The 20,812-nt window shown below is 44.5% G+C and overlaps 1 protein-coding gene across 5 annotated transcripts in view; it reads left to right on the top strand.

Moving 5' to 3' along the window:
• DEPDC5 (DEP domain containing 5, GATOR1 subcomplex subunit) overlaps positions 1 to 15,106 on the top strand; it is a 79,701-nt gene extending 64,595 nt beyond the window's left edge. For 3 of the 5 annotated variants that reach the window (XM_029054896.2, XM_029054882.2, XM_029054887.2), the window contains 8 exons: positions 1,130 to 1,262; positions 4,113 to 4,221; positions 5,227 to 5,451; positions 8,209 to 8,378; positions 9,672 to 9,843; positions 11,221 to 11,281; positions 11,688 to 11,770; positions 14,271 to 14,563. In XM_029054896.2, the coding sequence (XP_028910729.1) occupies positions 1,130 to 1,262; positions 4,113 to 4,221; positions 5,227 to 5,451; positions 8,209 to 8,378; positions 9,672 to 9,843; positions 11,221 to 11,281; positions 11,688 to 11,770; positions 14,271 to 14,563 (1,246 nt within the window). Of the gene's footprint in view, positions 1 to 1,129; positions 1,263 to 4,112; positions 4,222 to 5,226; positions 5,452 to 8,208; positions 8,379 to 9,671; positions 9,844 to 11,220; positions 11,282 to 11,687; positions 11,771 to 14,270 lie in introns of those variants that run through there. The other 2 variants (XM_029054873.2, XM_029054904.2) reach the window with 2 other exon arrangements.
• The last annotated feature ends 5,706 nt before the right edge of the window (positions 15,107 to 20,812 follow it).

Genomic DNA, 20,812 nt, shown 5'->3' with positions numbered 1-20,812 from the left:
TGGGCAAGTCACTTAACTTCTCTGTGCCTCAATGTCCTCATCTGTAAAATGGGGATTAAGACTGTGAGCCTCGCGTGGGACAACCTGATTACCCTGTATCTACCCCAGTGCTTAGAACAGTCCTCCGCACATAGTAAGCGCTTAACAAATACCAACATTTTGAGAAGCAGTGTGGCTCAGTGGAAAGAGCCCTGACTTGGGAGTCAGAGGACATGGGTTCGAGTTCCGGCTCTGCCGCTTGTCAGCTGTGTGACTTTGGGCAAGTCACTTAACTTCTCTGGGCCTCAGTTACCTCATCTGTAAAATGTGGATGAAGCCTGTGAGCCCCAAGTGGGACAACCTGATCACCTGGTATCCCCCCAGCGCTTAAAAGAGTGCTTTGCACATAGTAAGCGCTTAGCAAATACCAACATTATTATTATTATTATTGTTATTGAAGAAAGTTGGAACCCACTAGAGCCTTTCAATTTGGATCAAGCTCCCTTCTGGATTCAGCACCTGTTGATTGTGGCTTCAGGGATTCTGGAGTTTCCATCTTCTCTTTGGACTGGAAGATCCTGAGGAGATGAGAATGATTCCAAATCTCTAACTGGAGCTAGAAGGGGAGACTCCCTTGAGGTCTGACAGTCTGAGGTTCTTGGGGTATCCCTTAATGGGCCAGATAGCAATTTGGATTTTCTGGAGTGGTCTCTGAAGGCCTGGGGGCCAACAGCCTCCTGGTGCAAGTGTGTATCTCTGGGATCTGCTGCTGGTAAGAACTGGTCCCCCCAGGTGGCTCCAGTCATCAGACTTTGACCTAAGTTTAAGAGGTTTGGATAGCACCAGCTGAGCCCCGGGCCGCAGAGATCATCAGTCGCTTTTGACTCCCAGCTTGCTGTTTTTGGCTACCCGGTTAGTAAGTTTGCTGCCTCAATTTGCCTCCTTCATACTCTGCAAAGCAGTGGCCGTTCCTTTGGAACTCAGGGACTCCTTAACTTGTAGAAAAAGCATATATTCATTCAGTCGTATATGCAAAGATTCATCCTCCATGTGTTTGAGAGACTTCGGGTTGATTATGCTATAAATTTCTTGGAACAAACACTCCCCCACACCTTATCTAGTTTAAATTCCTGCTTTTCTTGGGTTTTAGAACAGGGATCCAGCTGCTGTCTGAACAGAAGGGACTTTCACCATACTGCTTCATCAGTGCTGAGGTGGTGCACTGGCTGGTGAACAATGTGGAAGGGATACAGACCCAAGTCATGGCGATTGACATCATGCAGGTAAGACACCTTCGTGACCTAGTGGAAGGAGCACTGGACTAGGGTCAGCTGTGGAATCTTGGGCAAGTCACTTAAACCGTCTGTCTGCCTCCTTCACTCTTTTGCTTGAGCTGCCGAGCGCTACTGGCAAAGGTCCAAGCATCAAGCCTTCAAATTTATCCTTTCCTGCCTTAACTCTGCCCTCTCCTCTGTCAGGCAAAACTACTTTTCTTCCCTCTTTGATGCCCGTGACCGTCACCCCCACCAATTGTTCCGGACTTTTAACTCTCTCCTCAGGCCCACTGTTCCTCCCTCTCCCCCATCCCTCACCCCCAACGATCTGACCACCTACTTCATCACAAAAATTAACACAATCAGGTCTGAGCTCCCCAAAGTCACTCCTCCCCCTTCTTCTTCCCCGCCGCTCCCAACCCTCTCCCCTACTTTCCCATCCTTCCCTGCAGTATCCTCAGAGGAGATCTCCTCCCTCCTCGCAAGTGCCACCCCCTCCACCTGTGCTTCGGACCCCATTCCCTCTCACCTTTTAAAAACTATTTCCCCTTCCCTCCTCCCCTCCTTAACTTCTCTCTTTAGCCACTCACTCTCCAATGGCTTCTTCCCCTCTGCCTTCAAACATGCCCATGTCTTCCCCATCCTAAAAAGACCCTCTCTCGACCCCACTTCCCCTTCCAGTTATCGCCCTATCTCCCCCCACCCTTCCTTTCCAAACTTGTAGAACGAGTCATCTACATCGCTGCCTTGAATTCCTCAACTCCAACTCTCTCCTGGACACCCCCCAACTGGCTTCCGGCCCCTCCACTCTACCGAGACTGCTCTCTCAAAGGTCACTCATGACCTCCTTCTTGCCAAATCCAATGGCTCCTATTCTATCCTAATCCTCCTCGACCTCTCAGCTGCCTTTGACACTGTCGACCATCCCCTTCTCCTCCACACCTTATCTCACCTTGGCTTCACCGACTCCGTCCTCTCCTGTTTCTCCTCTTTCTGGCCGTTCATTCTCAGTCTCCTTTGTGGACTCCTCCCCATCCTGTCCACTAACTGTAGGGGTTCTTCAAAGGTCAGTTCTTGTTCCTCTTCTGTTCTCTATACTTACTCCCTTGGTGAACTCATTCGCTCCCACAGCTTCAACTATCATCTTTATGCAGATGACACCCAAATCTACATCTCCTCCCCTGTTCTCTCCCCCTCCCTTCAGGCTCGTATCTCCTCCTGCCTCCAGAACATCTCCACCTGGATGTCTGCCCGCCACCTAAAACTCAACATGTCCAAAACTGAGCTCCTTATCTTCCCTCTCAAACCCTATCCTCTTCCTGACTTCCCTGTCACTGTGGATGGCATGACCGTCCTTCCCGTCTCACAAGCCCGCAACCTTGGTGTTGTCCTTGACTCAGCTCTCTCATTCACCCCACACATCCAATCCGTCACCAAGGCCTTGCCGGTCTCATCTTTACAATATCGCGTAGATCTGCCCTTCCCTCTCCATCCAAACGGCTATCGTGCTGGTACAAGCTCTCATAATATCCTGGCTGGATTATTGTGTCAGCCTTCTCTCTGACCTCCCCTCCTCCTGTCTCTCCTCACTCCAATCTATTCTTCATTCCGCTGCCCAGATCATCTTCCTGCAGAAACACTCTGGGCATGTCACTCCCCTCCTTAAAACCCTCCAGTGGTTGCCTATCAACATCCGCATGAAACAAAAACTCCTCACTCTTAGCTTCAAAGCTCTCCATCACCTTGCCTCCACCTACCTCACCTCCCTTCTCTCTTTCTACTGCCTGCCCCGCACCGTACGCTCCGCTCCTCTGCCGCTCACCTCCTAACTGTTCCCCGTTCTCGCCTATCCTGCCATCGACCCCTGGCCCATGTCCTCCCGCTGTCCTGGAATGCCCTCCCTCCTCACTTCCGCCAAAGAAACTCTCTTCCTCTCTTCAAAGCCCTACTGAGAGCTCACCTTCTCCAAGAGGCCTTCCCAAACTGAGCTACCCTCTTTTCCCTCTGCTCCCCCTCCACCCTCTGCTCGTCCCCCTTCCCCCTTCACCTCCCCTCAGCTGAGCCCCCTTTCCCTCTGCTCCTGCCCTTTCTTCCTCTCCCCTCAGCACTGTGCTCATTCGTGTATATTATTTATTACCCTATTTGTTTTGTTAATGAGGTATACATCCCATTGATTCTACTTATCGTGATAATGTTGTCTTGTTTTTGTTTCGTTCTGTTTTGCTCTACCGTCCGTCTCCCCCGATTAGACTGTGAGCCCATCATTGGGCAGGGATTGTCTATATCTGTTGCCGAATTGTACATTCCAAGCGCTTAGTACAGTGCTCTGCACATAGTAAGCACTCAATAAATACTATTGAATGAATTGAATGAATGAACAATGCTTGGCACATAGTAAGTGCTTAACAAATACCATATTTATGATTATTTATTCCCTTCTAGACTGTTAGCTCAAGGTAGGCAGGGAATGTGTCTTTTATATTGTTGTGTTTTACCCTCCCAAGCACTTTATACAGTGCCCTGCCCACAGTGAGCGCTTAATAAATATGAATGATTTGACTGATTGGAGTAGGAGCAATTCAGGGAGACCTTTCAATTCTTAAATCAATCACAATCGTATTTATTAAATCAATCACAATCTTAAATCAATCAAAATCATATTTAAGTGTTTACGCACTTAACAGAATGTCACAATTTCTCTGGGTCTCCGTTTCCTCATCTTCTGAATACTGTTGTCATTTCTATTCTTCAGGAGTCAGGAACATTATTGCAAAATGAATGACTGCTCCTTTCCCGTCCCCTCTGGATTTTCTACAGTAACTTTTTCTGGAATTTGAACAGATCTCTTTTTTCTCTTAGAAAATGTTGGAGGAGCAGCTGATCACACATGCCTCTGGGGAAGCCCTGCGAACCTTCATTTATGGATTCTATTTCTACAAGATAGTCATGGACAAGGAGCCAGACCGAGGTCATAGATGGGAAACTTTAAAATGGGCTTCAGGGATATATTTTTTCCAATTGTCTGTGAGCTTTTAAGTCCTAGAGCAGGCATTACTTCAGCTCTTAGAACAGTGCTTTGCACATAGTAAGCACATAACAAATATCATCATTATTATTATTATTTTAAAGGAAAAAAAGTACTTTAATTGGAATGTCATCAACCTCCCCACCTTTTAATATTTGAAACTTGGAAAATGCTTTTGGTACAGTCTTTTGGTCTGTTCATTTTGGAACAAAATTTGTTCACCAGAGGAGGTGGTTGTTTTTGATACAGCTCTGATAGTTCATAGTTTGTGCTGTGTGATAATTGCCCTTTCCTAGGTTAGTGAGTTTGTCCAAGTCCTTTTTCTTTCAAGTCCAGGTGAGAAGGAAGAGCATCTGGGACAATTTTCTTGAATGTTCTGGAAGCATTAAAAGATAAGAAAAAAAATAGGTTTCTGTTGAGCATATACCTTTTCTATCTCTGCTCCAGAAATAAGCCATCATCTCTTAGCCAGGAGGTCTCTAGGGCAGATGCTGCAGATTTCCCCTTAGGCTGATAAACTGGAAATTTCTCCCCAGGTCCTTCTTAATAGATGACTGATTATCAAGCTGCTCTTTTTAAAGAGTGCTAAATAAAATGCAACACTCAGTGTTCAGTGAAGCCTTCCTTCCCATCCTGCCTGTCCAGGTGATTTGCCGGCTTCCTGCTAGTAGGATATTCCGCTTCATCTTTTATGTAACTTCTTATCCTTGAGCCTCCTGTGCTGGTGCCTCTCCACATGGGCATGTTTCACTAGCCAGGTGTATATAATGTATCTTCCAGAAATCCTGGCACGACTTCATCCCCTCCTAACCATGGAACCCTAAAAGCAGCAGGAGCGATATTTAAGTGCTCAGAGTATTTAGAGCACTGGGCATAGCATTGAGAAGAGGGTGCATCCGGTGTGCAGAGCCCTGATTCTGGTACTTATTTCTTTTTCCCCCCAACCAGTGGGCATGCAGCAGCCTGCCGCTTGGCACACAGCAGCAGTGGATGATTTTACCACCTTCCAGAGGAAGTGGTTTGAGGTAGCGTTTGTAGCAGAAGAGCTCTTGCACTCTGAAATCCCAGGATTCCTCCTGCCTTGGCTGCCCAGCCGCCCAGCCTCTTACGCAAGTAGGCACAGCTCCTTCAGTCGCAGTTTTGGAGGACGGAGCCAAGCAGCTGCACTATTAGGTAGGTGCACAGATGGCAGCTGGGGATAAGCCAGCGATGGCAGGTAGCCGAGGGAGCGGTTCTAGGGGATCCAAGATCAAAGCAGTAAATGTCAGGCTAGCCATTCATCAGATGGAGCTGGTGGTGGTGGTGTCTGGTAGTATGTTTCACTGGCTGAGTGGGCTGAACAGCGAATAGCGATGCGGTCTAGCGGCCAGATGGTAGGCTCAGTGAAGAAAAATGGGTGCAGCTGCTATCACTTCTCGGCTGCGTGATTCCAAACTATATTGTTAATCCTTACTTTCTATTTCCCGCTTGAACTTGCCGAAAGACACAGTAAGCTCCAGGTCTGAGCATTAGCAAAATCTTTTTGTCTCATTTCTGTGGTCAGCATGGTGGGGTTTGTGCGTCTCACTCTCTGCACCTGAGCATCTGAACAAAATTCCCAGCCCTGGTAGTTTGTTTTTTTTTAAAATGTGTGGTAGGGAAATAGTGCAGCAGCAAGCAACGCTGAACTCCCACAACATTCTTCCCTTTCTGCAGTCTTCTCCACAACCCCTCCAGAAAGCCTTTTGCAGGGACAGAAAGGCCCAGCATACCCAATTATTCCAATCCTCATCCATGTGCAGTGGGGGCATTGCCTCACTCTGGACTCCCCTTGATAGAGCAGAGGAGTCCAGTAGAGTCAAATGAAGGATCCCAGCTAAAAGCTCTAGTAAGATGGAAAAGCTCAATAAAATCAGTGTAGTCCTTGAGGTCGGTCAGTGGCTTTCCTGACTCTATTTTGGGTGGAGCAATGTTGGCCTGTTCAACTCTAGGCCCACCCCCAAAAAGCAAAAGTTCTGTTTTCAGCTTCTATGTGAGACAATTTGAGCAAGGGTTTCTCCAGGGTTCTCATCTGAAGATTTCAATACTATCAACTGCTCCTTCCGTAGTATTTCTTGAGCACTTGCTCTGCAGAGAGCAGTGTACTAAAGTGTCCAGCTCGTCTGCAGAGTTTTAATCCAGATTAGGGAATTATTCACCCTAACAGTAGGAATGAAAAATTGGAAAGCAAGTCTAGCCGAACGAAAATAAGTAACATTACATAAAAGATAAATGGGGCCTTAGCATTAGGATGGAAGCATAAGTCTCCAAGTTATAACCTCGCGATTATCTAAGCGCTCTCCCGGCAGCTAGGAACCATTTGTCTCTTTGGGCTAGGTAGAGCTCAAGCACAGACCTTCAGGTTCTGGCTATAAAGCCATCGTTCAGGATGGGAACAAACTACCCAGTCGTGAGGCAGAGTTTGGGAACATTAAGACCCACAGGGAGGCAATTTGATTGCGTTCCAAAAAAACTAACAAATCAAAGCAATTTCACTAGCATTACCAAAATATAAGGTCTTTTATATATCCCTCCCTCTGAGATCACTGTCAGCCAGTGAAACCTACAAGCTCTATCATGCCAAATGTATATTGTTAGAATGTGTGGGCGGCTGTATCTAATCCAGGCCAGCTTGATCCAATTTGTTCCTACCATATACTAAGCTTGTTATAGCACTACAGAGATCATGGTTCTTTCACCATAATTCTTTGTGTATAAACTGTCAATCTGCCGCTAACCATCTAAACAGTGAAAGACACTTGCAAAAAAAGTTCCCTCCTAACAACACTTTGGTTTTTGTTTTGTTTTTTAAAGTATTGTCACTTTATGTGCAGCTTTTATGTTAGTTGCTGCTCATATCTGTAAATGGTCATCTGTATCTAGTCCCAAAAACTGAATTTAAAGAGGAGAGGTCTGTGAAATTTTCCCAGAAAAAGAAGAAAAATGGTGGGCTGCATAATAGTGATAATATTAATTATGGATTAATTTCAGTATTTAAGTGCTTACTGTGGGCCAGGCACTGTACTAAGCACTGGGGCAGATACAAGCACATTGGGTTGGGCACAGTCCTTGTCCCATGGGGAACATACAGTCTCAATCTCCATTTTACAGATGAGGTAACTGAGGCACAGAATAGTGAAGTGACTTGGTTAAGGTCACCTAGCAGACAGGTGGTGGAGTGGAGATTAAAACCCATGACCTTCTGACTCTCAGGCCTGTGCTCTATCCACTCCACTAGGATGTTTTCAGGATTACCTAGGCGTTCTCATGCTACTGTGAATGTGATTGGCCTAGTGTTCCTTTCTTAACACTTTTCTTTCCAGGAAGTAAGATAGGGTGGGGCTTGTTTCTTCGTTAAAAAAAAAAAAAGTTAATTCAGGCGTTCATGATCCATTTAGTTCAAAAGAGGAGGGCAGTTTCTGGAACTATATTATCCAGCGGCATGCAAAAACCAAATTTGAGAGCTTTCTCTCCTGAACTATTTGGACTTTCTCTCTAATATGTCATTTTTACATCTCTTAAAAATTATCGTATCATTTCTCAAACGAAAATTTTTAGTCAAACTGGGATGTACATGAACCTGTTAGAGTGGTGTGACAATTATTGTAGAATATTTTTCCATAGGAAAAATAAAAGTGAGTTGCATTAAAAGGCTTCATTTCCTGTGCTTGCTGGAGGAGGGAGCTTGAAGCTAGTTATTTCCCCAGTGAGACATTCAAATGCCTAGGCCCTGCCACTCCTTATGTTTTTTTCCAGGGTTGCGGGAGGTGGTCTTCTAGACGGGAGCATGATTCCATGATGTTTGATCTCCTGTCGGATTCCTTTTATCAGTCATCTCTCCCAGTTACTTATTTCACATATGCCATTTTCCCTGCTTCCTGGTTAAAAAATCTGTTCTCACCCTGTGCATAGCTGCCACAGTACCAGAGCAGCGGACAGTGACCCTGGATGTCGATGTGAACAACCGCACAGACCGGCTGGAGTGGTGTAGTTGTTATTATCACGGCAACTTCTCCCTGAATGCTGCCTTTGAGATCAAACTTCACTGGATGGCGGTGACTGCTGCTGTACTCTTTGAGATGGTGAGTGTCGGGAAGGTACTAAGTATCTAGGCACCTGGTACCGAACATTCAATCAGCCAGTTGTATTTATTGAGCATGTACTCTGAGCAGAACGCTGTACTGAGCACACAGGAAAGTACAGTGTAACAGAGTTGGTAGGCACGTTCTCTGCCCACAAGGCGCTTACAGTCTAGAGGAGTCCTCTATAGTAGAAGATTTTTTTTGGTTTTGGTCATCCAAGAGAATTCTTTCCGTTGCCTTTTGTGAAGCACGTGAGAAATGCAAAGGCAGTTAGTTTGAAGGAGTATCTGCTTTGTCCTAGACTTTTTTTTAAATGGTATTTGTTAAGCGCTGACTATGCGTCAAGCACTGTAGTAAGTGCTGGAATAGATTCAAAAATCATCAGGTTAGACACAGTCCCTGTCCCACAGTGGGCTCACAGTCTTAACCCCCGTTTTACAGATGAGGTAACTGAGGCGCAGGGAAGTTGACTGACTTGCGTAAGGTCACGTAGCAGACAAGCAGTGGAAGCGGGATTAGAACCCACGTCCTTCCGACTCCTAGGCTTGGGCTCTATCCACTAGGCCACCTTACTTCTCAACCCTAATGGGTTTTCTTGCCATCAATAGTACTCTCCTAAGATCAGTAAGTACTTATAAGTATAAGTACTTATACTTTCCAATTCTTTGTCCAATCGATTTTTTTAAAAATTCTCATGCTTCCTCTAAGAACATCATGCTGTTAAACTTTTATTTCAGCTATTTGTTTTTCTTTTGTAAATGCAGCACATTATTCTTAAATAGGCTCTTGAGGTAATTTGGTTAATTATTCATCAATAATAGACTGCTTCTGTAGAATTTGCCCCTGAGGACTTACATTATTATATGTCTTGTGCTTTCCTAAAGTGATCTGAATGTAGTACTTTGGTCATTTTTCAGGTTTATTAAATGAAAGGAAAACATAACTGTTTGATTACGACTCACCTCCCAGGACTTTTCCCTCCAGCGTCCCAGAGAAAAAAAATCAACTTAAAAAAAGTACAAAAAGAAAAGTGCCATAAAACTGGCACAGTAAAAAGGTGGAAATACTTATTAGAAAATGAAACTACTCGGTTAGAAGCTTCCAGTTGGGAATGTGGAGGAAATGTATATTTCTCATGTACTGTTTAGTGCCCAGGCTCTTCTAGGCATGTTAGTAAATCAATGATGATTTGTAAGAAACAGGAAGATGTTTAGTGGCCAGAAGATCTTTTGCTGCAGAGAACATTATTTTCAGTTGCTAGAGAATTTTACTCATGGCTATATTCTTCACCAGGTTCAAGGTTGGCATCGGAAAGCCACCTCCTGCGGCTTCTTATTGGTTCCAGTTTTGGAAGGCCCATTTGCACTACCCAGTTACCTCTATGGCGACCCACTTCGAGCCCAGTTGTTCATTCCGCTCAACATCAGCTGCTTACTGAAGGAAGGCAGTGAACACCTCTTCGATAGTAAGAAATGTTGTCTTTGGGAATCCAATTCCCCCATAAGGTCGCTTCTCCCAAAACGTCTCTGAATGCGTTACATTCTTTACTCCGAAGTACCTCACTTGAAAAGACCATTTTCTTCAGCGTTTTTGTGGGCTGGGGAGGGTGGGTAGGGAGGAGTATTTGTTAAGCACTTATACTAAGCCAAATTTAGCACTGAGGCACGGAGAAGTGAGGTGACTTGCCCAAGGCCACAGAGCAGACAAGTGGTGGAACGGAGATTAGAACCCATGACCTTCTGACTCTCAGGCCCATGCTCTATCCCCTAGGCCATGCTGCTTGGGCCTTGTTTTGAGAATGGTGAAACGTGTCACTTACTGGAAACCATGATCAAGTGTAATAAAGTTTAGGTTAATATATGTGTTTTGTCCTGATACTTCTCAACCGTTAACTTTGACAGTTTGTGATTCTCAGCTCTGCCCCAGGAAATGGCTTAAAATGTGACCAGCAAATTTTGTGTTTTTTTTAATTTTAACTGATATGATGAAAGCAATAACACAAATGCTATTCTTTAAAAAATAAGCCAATCACCTCTAATTTTCCCTCTGTTAAAAAATTCCAAAAAACTAGTTTGTTCAGCATAGAAAATTGCACTTAAGGAAATGACAAAGGATCTGCACAGTACACTTGAGGGTGGGATCCTGTCCAATTGCTGCTCTCTAATATCAGAATCAAAATCTTGAGGGCAGAAAGAACTATGCATTTTTTACCTTCAACAATTTTGCAGTCGCCACCCTTCCCTTTGCTCAAGGGCTTATTCCCTAGCAACTGTGAAGCAGAGAAAGTAGAAACTGGAGGCCTGGTCATTCGGAAGACTTGTTTACTCCTGTTTCCTCTCCCCCAACAGCACCATAGACGATTTATTTACAACTTTTAGTTTCCCCACCTTTAAAATGAGTAGCGTAAATGCGTATCTCCTTCCTGCCTCATGAGGATATTGAAGATTAATGAGAAATCACTTAAGCTCTTTAGAGGCAAGCAATATATGCACAGAATATTACTTTAGTTTTCAGTTAATTTAATGCCATAGCTTGTCAGCACTATTAAAACTCAATTAGTATGGTGCCCTATGTATGACTCATAATCACTATTTAGAACATTTCATCATCTGGGAACTTAAATACCTTGGGAAAAAGCACCATATGAGCTCCAAACTATAATATTCATCTCCCTCAGTTTTTATCAAGAAGTCCAATTTCTGATTCGGAGTTTGCTTATGAGATCGATTGGTGAGAAATGTCATCGTTAGGATAAAGGAAAAAGGAGGTGGGAAATGTCTGAACTATTGTACTGCTGCAGGTTGTTTGGATGCATTTGGGCTCAGCTAAATTTTTATTTCAGGTTTTGAACCCGAAACTTACTGGGATCGAATGCATCTCTTTCAGGAGGCCATTGTTCACAGGTATGATATTCATTAACAGGGAACATGTATTGAAGCATTCTTAAAGTTATCCATCTTTAATTTCATTTATCTTTTCCCCTACAAATTTACTGCATTTCTGAGGAGAGCAGGTCTGGAGTCACGAATCCACATCTATTACTAATGACCCAGAAAGAAAATCAGGAGTAGAGGGAGGCATGAAAAATTCATCTTCTCTTTCTTTCCCTTGTGCTGAGTGAGGGCAAAAGGCCTGGAATGATTTCCCTTTCTTTAAGAGATTTTCCAAATAGGATTGCTTCCTAGCTCCTTCCATTTGATTCTTACTTTAATAAAGAAGTCCTTCCAGAAGAGATTTTGTGTGGGATGAGGGGTGGAGGAGTTGTATTGCCCCTACGTCAAATCATATTAAATTTCACTGTTTCTTCAGGTTTGGATTCGTGCAGGATAAATACTCTGCTTCTGCTTTCAACTTTCCATCAGAGAATAAACCACAGTATATCCATGTTACAGGTGAGTAGACACTAGCAAAAAGTTGACAGCCTCCTGACTGAGAAACCAGGTGTAGATTTTTGTCTCAAAGGAGTTTCATTTGCTGCAGTCCGTCAAGAGAATTTATTGAGCACTTACTCCATGCAGAGACTGAACTACGTGTGTGGGAGAGTACAGTTCTTAGGAGACAAGAATTTACAGTCTAGTGGGGGAGACAGATACAAAAAAATTACAAGTAGTCTTGCCTTGGGGATTCTCATCATTTGCTTTGCCTCCATTGAAAGGTATTTGTTGCTTGGTTGATTAGGAGGCAGCCCAGTTCAGTACAGGAAGAGGCAAGGAATTACTCTCTAGTTCTGCTCTTCGTGTCCTTTACTGCTGTCTCCGCTTCCCTTGGAGTTATTTATGGCCAAATAAGTCAGAGGAAATGGGGCAGGAGACAGTGAAACAGAGAAGCAGTGAGGTCTAGTGGAAAGAGCACCAGGCTAGGAGTCAGAGGACCCGGGTTCTAATCGCAGCTCCACCACTTGCATTCTGTGCAACCTTGGGCAAATCATTTAATTGTTCTGTACGTCAGTTCCCTCATCTGTAAACCGAGGATTAAGACTGTGAGCCCAATGTGGGACAAGGACTTCATCCAGCCCGACGATCTTGAATCTACTCCAGTGATTAGTACAGTGTCTGACACACAGCACTAATATCTTAAAAAACAAAAAAAGAAACAAGAGCGAGACTGGGACCAAAAGAGGCAGCAGTGGTTTCTGACCCGTACCTTCACAGTCTTGGTCTAATCAAAGAAACACCTGAACTGAAAGTAGGTCTGCAGTTTAGTTTCAGCTGCACTACACCTTTGAGGAAGTCACTTAACATTTCAGCTCCAGGTTTTCCATCTGAAAAATGGGTTAAATATTCATTTTAAAAGTTAGTAAGCCCTATCTCAGAGGATGTTTGGAATGAGGAGGCAAATTGGTTAGTCATAACAATAATAATAATAATAATTATGGTATTTAAGTGCTTACTATGTTCTAAGCACTGGGGTTGATACAAGGTAAGCAGGTATCCCCGAGACTGTATTTGTTAAGGAACAAAGTGCATTTCTTTTCCCTCCTTGTAGCTTTTTCCAAAATGGGGCTGAAGAACCAATTCAGTCAGTTATTCTTGTATTGCACTTTCAGAGAGATAATAATAATAGTGGTATTTGTTAAGTGCTTACAATGTGCCAATCCCTCTTCTAAGTACTGGAGTTAGGTACAAGAGTATCAGGTTGGATGCAGTCCCTGTCATTCATTCATTTATTCATTCAGTAGTATTTATTGAGCGCTTACTATGTGGGGCTCAGTCTTAATACCCATTTTACAGATGAGATAACTGAGGCACAGAGAAATTAAGTGCCTCACCCAGGGTCACGCAGCAGACATGTGGCAGAGCCGGGTTTAAAACCTAGGTCCTTCTGGCTTCTGGGCCCATGCTCTCTCCACTATGCCATGGTGATTCTCGAGATCTTTTTGCATGTGTATTTCAAACAGAAGGATTATCATCTGTTTTAGAGAGGGTCAATCTACATCATATAAGTTAAGTGACTCTTACCTGAGCCCCCAAGTAGGTGGAGGTTGTCCTGGAACTCAAGACTTAGCTCCTAATCCTTTTCTTCTCAATGAGGCTTCCCAGAACGGAGTCTTCCGCTGCTTACCGCTGCTCTGATCTTCCCATCATCCCTACCTGTTGAGTTCCGGACATCAGGAATAGGCTGTGAAACATGAGAAAGAAGAAAATACTAGATTTTTAAAAAGTGAAAAATGATTTGTAAGAGTTGATAGGCTAAGTGTACCAAGAAGGAAATAGGGTGGAAACAAATGCTCTGGCCTAGCTCCAACTTAATAATAATGTTGGTATTTGTTAAGCGCTTACTATGTGCAGAGCACTGTTCTAAGCGCTGGGGTAGACACAGGGGAATCAAGTTGTCCCACGTGGGGCTCACAGTCTTAATCCCCATTTTACAGATGAGGTAACTGAGGCACAGAGAAGTTAAGTGACTTGCCCACAGTCACACAGCTGGCAAGTGGCAGAGCCAGAATTCAAACCTATGACCTCTGACTCCAAAGCCCGGGCTCTTTCCACTGAACCAAAACGCTGCTTCTCCTGCTCCAACTTAATAGTGAATCTCCAGTGATCTTGGCACACCGGTGAAATGATCCTGGGAAAGGTGGATCTGAGTTGATTAAGAAGCTAGGTGGACAGGGAAACAGATGGCTTCAGCACATTCTAGGGCGGTGTGGAATAGAGCTGGTTGAAAGGAGACTAAGCCTATTGGTGAAAAAAGACAGTTCTTTTTTTTCCTTGACACTTAGCTTCGTGGTAATAGGCTCAAGAAAGCATTTTTCTCAGTTGTAACTAATAATGTGTGCTGTTGGGTTAGCTCTCTGTGCCAAGCAACTGGGGTAGATAGAATACAATCAGGTGGAGCTTGCTTTGAAACTCTGGAACTTCCTACTTGTACTGATGCTCCCTCTCTGTTCATCAGGGACCGTCTTCCTGCAACTACCCTACTCCAAGAGGAAGTTCTCTGGACAGCAACGGCGCCGACGGAATTCCACCAGCTCCACCAACCAGAACATGTTCTGTGAGGAGCGGGTGGGTTACAACTGGGCCTACAACACTATGCTGACTAAAACCTGGCGCTCCAGCGCCACGGGCGACGAGAAGTTTGCCGATAGGCTGCTGAAGGACTTTACGGAGTTCTGTGTTAACCGAGACAACAGGCTGGTCGCCTTCTGGACCGGCTGTCTGGAGAAAATGCATGCCAGTGCCCCCTGAGGCCGACCTACCATCCTTGATAAAAGGAAACCAAAAGCTGCACTCGTGCGGAACAGCCACGATATCATTTCTGAGGGGATTATACTTGAAACCGGAGCAACGCGAGTGACTTTGCTATTGATATTCAATAGACTCCGGTCAGGCTGCCGCGATCAGGTTCCGGTTCGCTGCTGTCCGTAGCCCCACCTTAGGTTGTCTTGATCCAACGAGGGCTTTTTAATCCGAAGAGAAGCACATTTGAAGCAGCTGCCGCTATTGCCGGAGTCCCAGCTGGAGTGAGCAGGCGTGAGGCTTGCAGATTGTCAGTAGGAGTGTGTGCAGAGACAGGAGGGGGCTGGTGATTTCTGTGTCCTTTGGGAGGGAGCAGCTGCTGTTACTATGTTTTTTTGTCTCTACCATCCTTGTGATATTTAGAGCAAAATCTTTCTGCCTTCCCTCTCCAAGTGGGGTAGGCAGGTATGTAAGATAGAATTTTGTGAAATAATGTATTATATGCCTATATTTGTACATACTTGTAAATATCCAAAATAAATCAATTGTAAAGCATTAACAAAAGGGAGCAAGTCTGAATAGAGCACCCTAAAGAGCGTCGGGCTTATTTTAGAGTCCGGGCAGGCATCAACAATCCAAAATGGTTGCAAGTGCTTCTCTACCACTGCAAGATGGCTTCAGGGAAAGAACAAGGGAAACAACAGGGAAAGAACATAACCTTTCTGGTTATGGTTCCCTACCTGTAAAATGGAGATAAAATACCTGTCTTTTCTTAGATCGTGAGCCCCGTGTGGGCGGAGACTGTCCGATCTCATTATCCTGTATCTTCCTCAGTGCGTAGCTCTTGTAGAGTGCAGGGAAGGCACTTAATAAATACCACCTATTGTTATAATTGCAGGGAGAATCTAAAGGGCCATGTGCTGCTTGACTAGTCTTAGATGCTGAGTCCATGATGGGTCCAGGGTGATGTGGCTGGAGCTAACTACATAATAATAATGATTCTTCTTAAGCAGGTCCTATGTGCCAACCCGTATTCTATGCGCTGGGGTAGATACAAGTCAATCAGGTTGAACACAGTCCTTGTCCCACATGGTGCTCGCATCCTTAATCCCCATTTTACAGACGAGGTAACTGAGGCTCCGAGAAGTGAAGTGACTTTCCCAAGGTCTCACAGAAGACATGTGGCAGAGCTGGGATTAGAACCTAGGTCCTCTGACTCCCAGGCCCGTGCTCTATCCACTAATAATAATGATGGTATTTGTTAAGCGCTTACTATGTGCCCAAGCTCTGTTCTAAGCGCTGGGTAGATGCAAGTCAGTCAAATTGGACACAGTCCCTGTCCCACACTGGGGCTCACATCCTTAATCCCTATTTTACAGACAAGGTAACAGGCTCAGAGAAGTGAAGTGACTTGTCCAAGGTCATACAGAAGACATGGCGGAACTGGGATTAGAACCCAGGTCTTCTGACTCCCAGGCCCGTGCTCTATCCACTAATAATAATGATGGTATTTGTTAAGCGCTTACTATGTGCTAAGTACTGTTCTAAGCACTAAGCCACACTGCTTCTACATAATTCCCCCGTTCCACTTGGTAGAGGAGAAGACAATGTTGGCACCAGGAATAGTGCAAGGGTCTCCAGAGAGACCATAAGTGGTGCCAGGAAGGGAGTGACCGGGCTTGCATCCTAGCCAGAATACCTTGGCTTGCCACCTGCGGAACCCCAAGATAAACACGGGTGCTCGTCCAAGAATGTTTAAGACCCTAAAAAAGACCATCCATCCTTTGGTAACTAATGAGCACAGCGAAATCCGCAGACAAAAATGGCAAAGGAGGTTGTTGCTTATGACCATTCTTTAGATAACGATGGTGCCGTTCCAAATTCCGAACAGATTTTTGAGTAATACTGATAATGATAATTGCGGTATTTGTTAAGCACTTGTTGAGTGTGCCAGGCACTGTACTAAGCGCTGGGGTGGGTACAACCAAATTGGGTTGGACCCATTCCCTGTCCCACATGGGGCTACAGTCTCATTCCCCATTTTATAGATGGGGTAACTAAGTAAGTGAAGGAAAGGAATCTTAAAGTGGTTTCACACATGCTGTGTTTATTCAGACTTTAGTGAACAGTTTATCAGTTATATCGTTAGGACTGTTACATGATACAACCAACTTACCTTCCCAGAAAAAGTGGTGTATTGTGAATGGCTGTATTGTGGATTTGGCTTTCCCTCAGTTTTATACGGTATAAATTAGGATCTCTTCCAGAGCCCCTGAAAAATTAGTATGAGCTTCCTTTACATGCCAAATACTACAAACAATAGTTTTGTAATGGCTATCATTAATCTTAAAGTAATTCAAAGCATAATGTCATAATGTCAAGAAAATGAAGGCTGGAGAAGTAGAAACATGTTTTGCTGACTATGGGAGTGGCTTTTCAACTTTAGTAAAGAATTTGTCCAGTTGAGGTTGAACAGAAGTGCTTTTCTTCCTAAAGCACTTTGTAGACAGGCTAACTCCTGAATACCTCTGCCCACCTTTGAACCTCTTGTTCCATTAGCGTCTTCAATCATATTCATAGGTTCATCCACTTACTTGAAAATGGATGCAAGACTTTTTCATTCTAAAATTTTTGCTGATGGTGAGGAAATCCTACCTTTCATCTATTTTGACATCGTACAAAGATGCAGGGGATTGTCAGAGTTGAATGAGCTGCTTGGTGGTGGATTCCTATGAATGAGGTTTCAATTAACTCTGACATCTACATTATCCATTTCTAAATTAATCTGCCTTCCCGGTTCAACCACTTATCCGCTCAGGGGTTTCTTCAGTGTCTTGAAAATCTGATCCAAACAGGCAGGCCTTCCTCCAAAGATCCATTCATTGTTGATTCCTTAATGGCAACCCAAGTGGGGAGAGAAGAGGAAGGGAAGTAAGGTCACTGTGGGGAGGGAACGTATCAATCGATCCTGTTGTATTGTACTCTCCCAAGCGCTTAGTACAGTGCTCTGAACACAGTGAGCACTCAGTAAATACCATCAGTGATGACCTCTTTGCAAATCTGCATCACCTCCTGTCTCCAGGACATCTCTACATGGATGTCCTGTCTGCACAATGAGCTCAACATGTACCAAACAGCTCATTTTTCCTCCCAACTTTCTCTTCACAGCTGACACCACCACCAACTTCTTCTCTCAACTATGGCATTATCCTTGACTCCTCTCTCTCTTTCAACCCAAATAAGAAATTATATCAATTATCTCTTCACAATAATACTAAGCCTAGGAAAGAGGCAATACAAGCAGTCAGACATAGTCCCTGTCCCACTTGGAGCTCACAGTCTAAAACATTCAGAATCTGCCCCTTTCTCTCCATCCGAACTGCCACCATGGTGGTCCAAGCACTTGTTGTATCGCAGCCAAATAGTAATAATAAGGATGAGGGTATTTAAGTGCTTACTATGTGCCAGACACTATACTAAGCACTGGGGTGGATACAAGCGAGTTGGACACAGTTCGTGTCCCATGCGGGGCTCACAGTCTCAATCCTCATTTTATAGATGAGGTAATTGAAGCCCAGAGAAGTCAAGTGACTCACTCAAGGTCACACAGCAGACAAGTGGTAGAGCTGGGATTAGAACCCATGACCTCTGGCTCCCAGGCCCGTGCTCTAGCCACTAACACCAGGCAAACTCAACCTTCGGTCTCTTTCCTCTCCAGCTGATCCTGCCCAGACTGTGTTTCTAAAACCCAGCTTTGCCCTCATCTGCAAACTCCTCAAAAATCCCCAAATATTGCCCATTCCTTTCCAAAGCATGGCCTAGTGGAGAGAACATGGTCTTGAGATTCAGAGGATGTGGGTTCTAATTCTGACACCGACACGTCTGCTGTATGACCTTGGGCAAGTCACTTAACTTCTCTGCCTCAGTAACCTCATCTGTAAAATGGGGATTAAGACTGTGAGCCCCATGTGGGACAACCTGGTAAGCTTGTATCTACCAGTGCTTAGAAGAGTGCTTGGCAGGTAGTAACCACTTTACAAATACCATAATTATAGGAGAAGCAGCATGGCATAGTGGATAAAGCATGGGACTGGGAGTTGGAAGGTCATGGGTTCTAATCCTGATTCTGCCACTTGTCTGCTGTGTAACCTTGAGCAAGATGCTTCACTTCTCTGGGCCTCAGTTACCTCATCTGTAAAATGGGGATTGAGACTGTGAGCCCCATACAATTGGACTATTGTAGTTGTGTTTTTATGCTTGTCTCCCTTGTAACAGTGAAGGTCCTTGTGAGCCGGGAACACTTCATTTCTATATTTTGTATTTCCACAGGACCTACCACTGTACCCTGCACCAAGAGGCTACTCAAAAATCAGTACCACTGTTCTTTCTATTTGAGAATCAGAGTGCAAGAAGTTAAGAAAAGAGAGTTTTTGGCAATAGTAACGAGGGGTTTCGAAGGAAGTAGGGAGTAACCAGGAAGCCAGCTGACAGAAGTGGCAGCAGTGGGGAAAATAGGGAGGGGAGATGAGAAATGTCACGGAAGGCTTCCTGGAGGATATGTAGTATCAGAAGGGCTTTGAGAGAACAGTTGTGTGTGGGAAGCAGAGGAAATAATAATAGTAATAATGTTGGTATTTGTTAAGCGCTTACTATGTGCCCGAGCACTGTTCTAAGCACTGGGGTAGATACAGGATAATCAGGTTGTCCCACGTGAGGCTCACAGTTAATCCCCCTTTTACAGATGAGGTAACTGAGGCACAGAGAAGTTAAGTGACTTGCCCACAGTCACACAGCTGACAAGTGGCAGAGCTGGGATTCGAACCCATGACCTCTGATTCCCAAGCCCGAGCTCTTTCCACTGAGCCACGCAACATGACCTAATAGAAAGACCATGAACTTGGGAGTCAGAGGTCATGGGTTCTAATCCTGGCTCTGCCACCTGCCTGCCGTCTGATCTTGGGCAAGTCACTTAAGTTCTCTCTGCCTCAGTTCCCTCATCAGCAAAATGGGGGTTAAGACTGAGCCCCATGTGTGACATGCACTGTGTCCAACCTGATGATCTCATTATGGACAGGGAACGTGTCCGCTACTTCTGTTGAATTGTACTCCCCCATGTGCTTTGTACAGTGCTCTGCACACAGTTAAGTCCTCAAGAAATACCAATGATCTACTCCAGAGCTTAGTACAGTTTCTGGTACATAACAAGTACCATTAAAAAAAAGGAGAGTGTTCTAGGCAGGAGGAAGGGTGTGAGCAGGAAGAATAGAAAGCATAGTGAGTAGGCTGGTTGAGAGAAATGAAGCATACAAGCTGGGGTAGAATGGTGGTGAAGAACAAGGATAAATGTGGAGAGAGATCTTTAAAGATCCTTATTTGTTGCTGAATTGTACTTTCCAAGTGCTTAATAGAGTGCCCTGCATACAGTAAGCGCTCAATAAATACGATTGAATGAATGAATAAAGCAAACCCTCAGGAGTTTCTGTTGATGCAGAGAGGAATAAGCAACCATTGGCAATTCGTGAGGAGTGGGCAGTCGAATGCATTCCAGCGTTTTAGAAAAATGGTCAATGCAGCAGGGTGAATTATGGACTGCAGAAGGGAGAGGCAGGAGGTAGGGAGCTTTGCATTTTGACAAAGCCAAACTCTTCACTTAGGGGTGCCCTGAGGGAGAACAGCTTGGATTTATCAATAGGGAGAGCCAAAGACCTGGGAGCTAATCACGTTTTTCCCATCATCCTTTATTGATCCAGTTTGTTTATTCCCTGTCCCGATCCAGTTTGTTTATTCCCTGTCCCTACTGAGAGCTCACCTCCTCCAGGAGGCCTTCTCAGACTGAGCCCCCCTTTCCCTCTGCTCCCTCTCCCCTGCCCCCTCACCCTCTGCTCCTCCCCCTTCCCTTCCCCTCAGCACTGTGCTCATTTGTATATATTATTACCCTATTTCTTTTGTTAATGAGGTGTATATCTACTTGATTCTATTTATCTTGATGATGTTGTTTTGTTTTGCTTTGCTTTGCTTTGCTGTCTGTCTCCCCAGTTTAGACTTTTAGACTGTGAGCCCGTCACTGGGCAGGGATTGTCTCTATCTGTTGCCGAATTGTCCATTCCAAGCGCCTAGTACAGTGCTCTGCACATAGTAAGTGCTCAATAAATACTATTGAATGAATGAATTTAAAATCCCATCAGAATTCTTGCCTTATCTTGTAATTGGGCAGCTTTCCATTGAGGAAGCTGATTTATCTGGTGCAGAAGTAGGGTG

The sequence above is a fragment of the Ornithorhynchus anatinus genome, chromosome 2, assembly GCF_004115215.2.
Source record: "Ornithorhynchus anatinus isolate Pmale09 chromosome 2, mOrnAna1.pri.v4, whole genome shotgun sequence".
In the NCBI taxonomy this organism is placed as follows: domain Eukaryota; kingdom Metazoa; phylum Chordata; class Mammalia; order Monotremata; family Ornithorhynchidae; genus Ornithorhynchus; species Ornithorhynchus anatinus.
The sequence above is the reverse complement of the archived record's forward strand: the minus strand, read 5'-3'. Positions and strand labels throughout refer to the sequence as shown.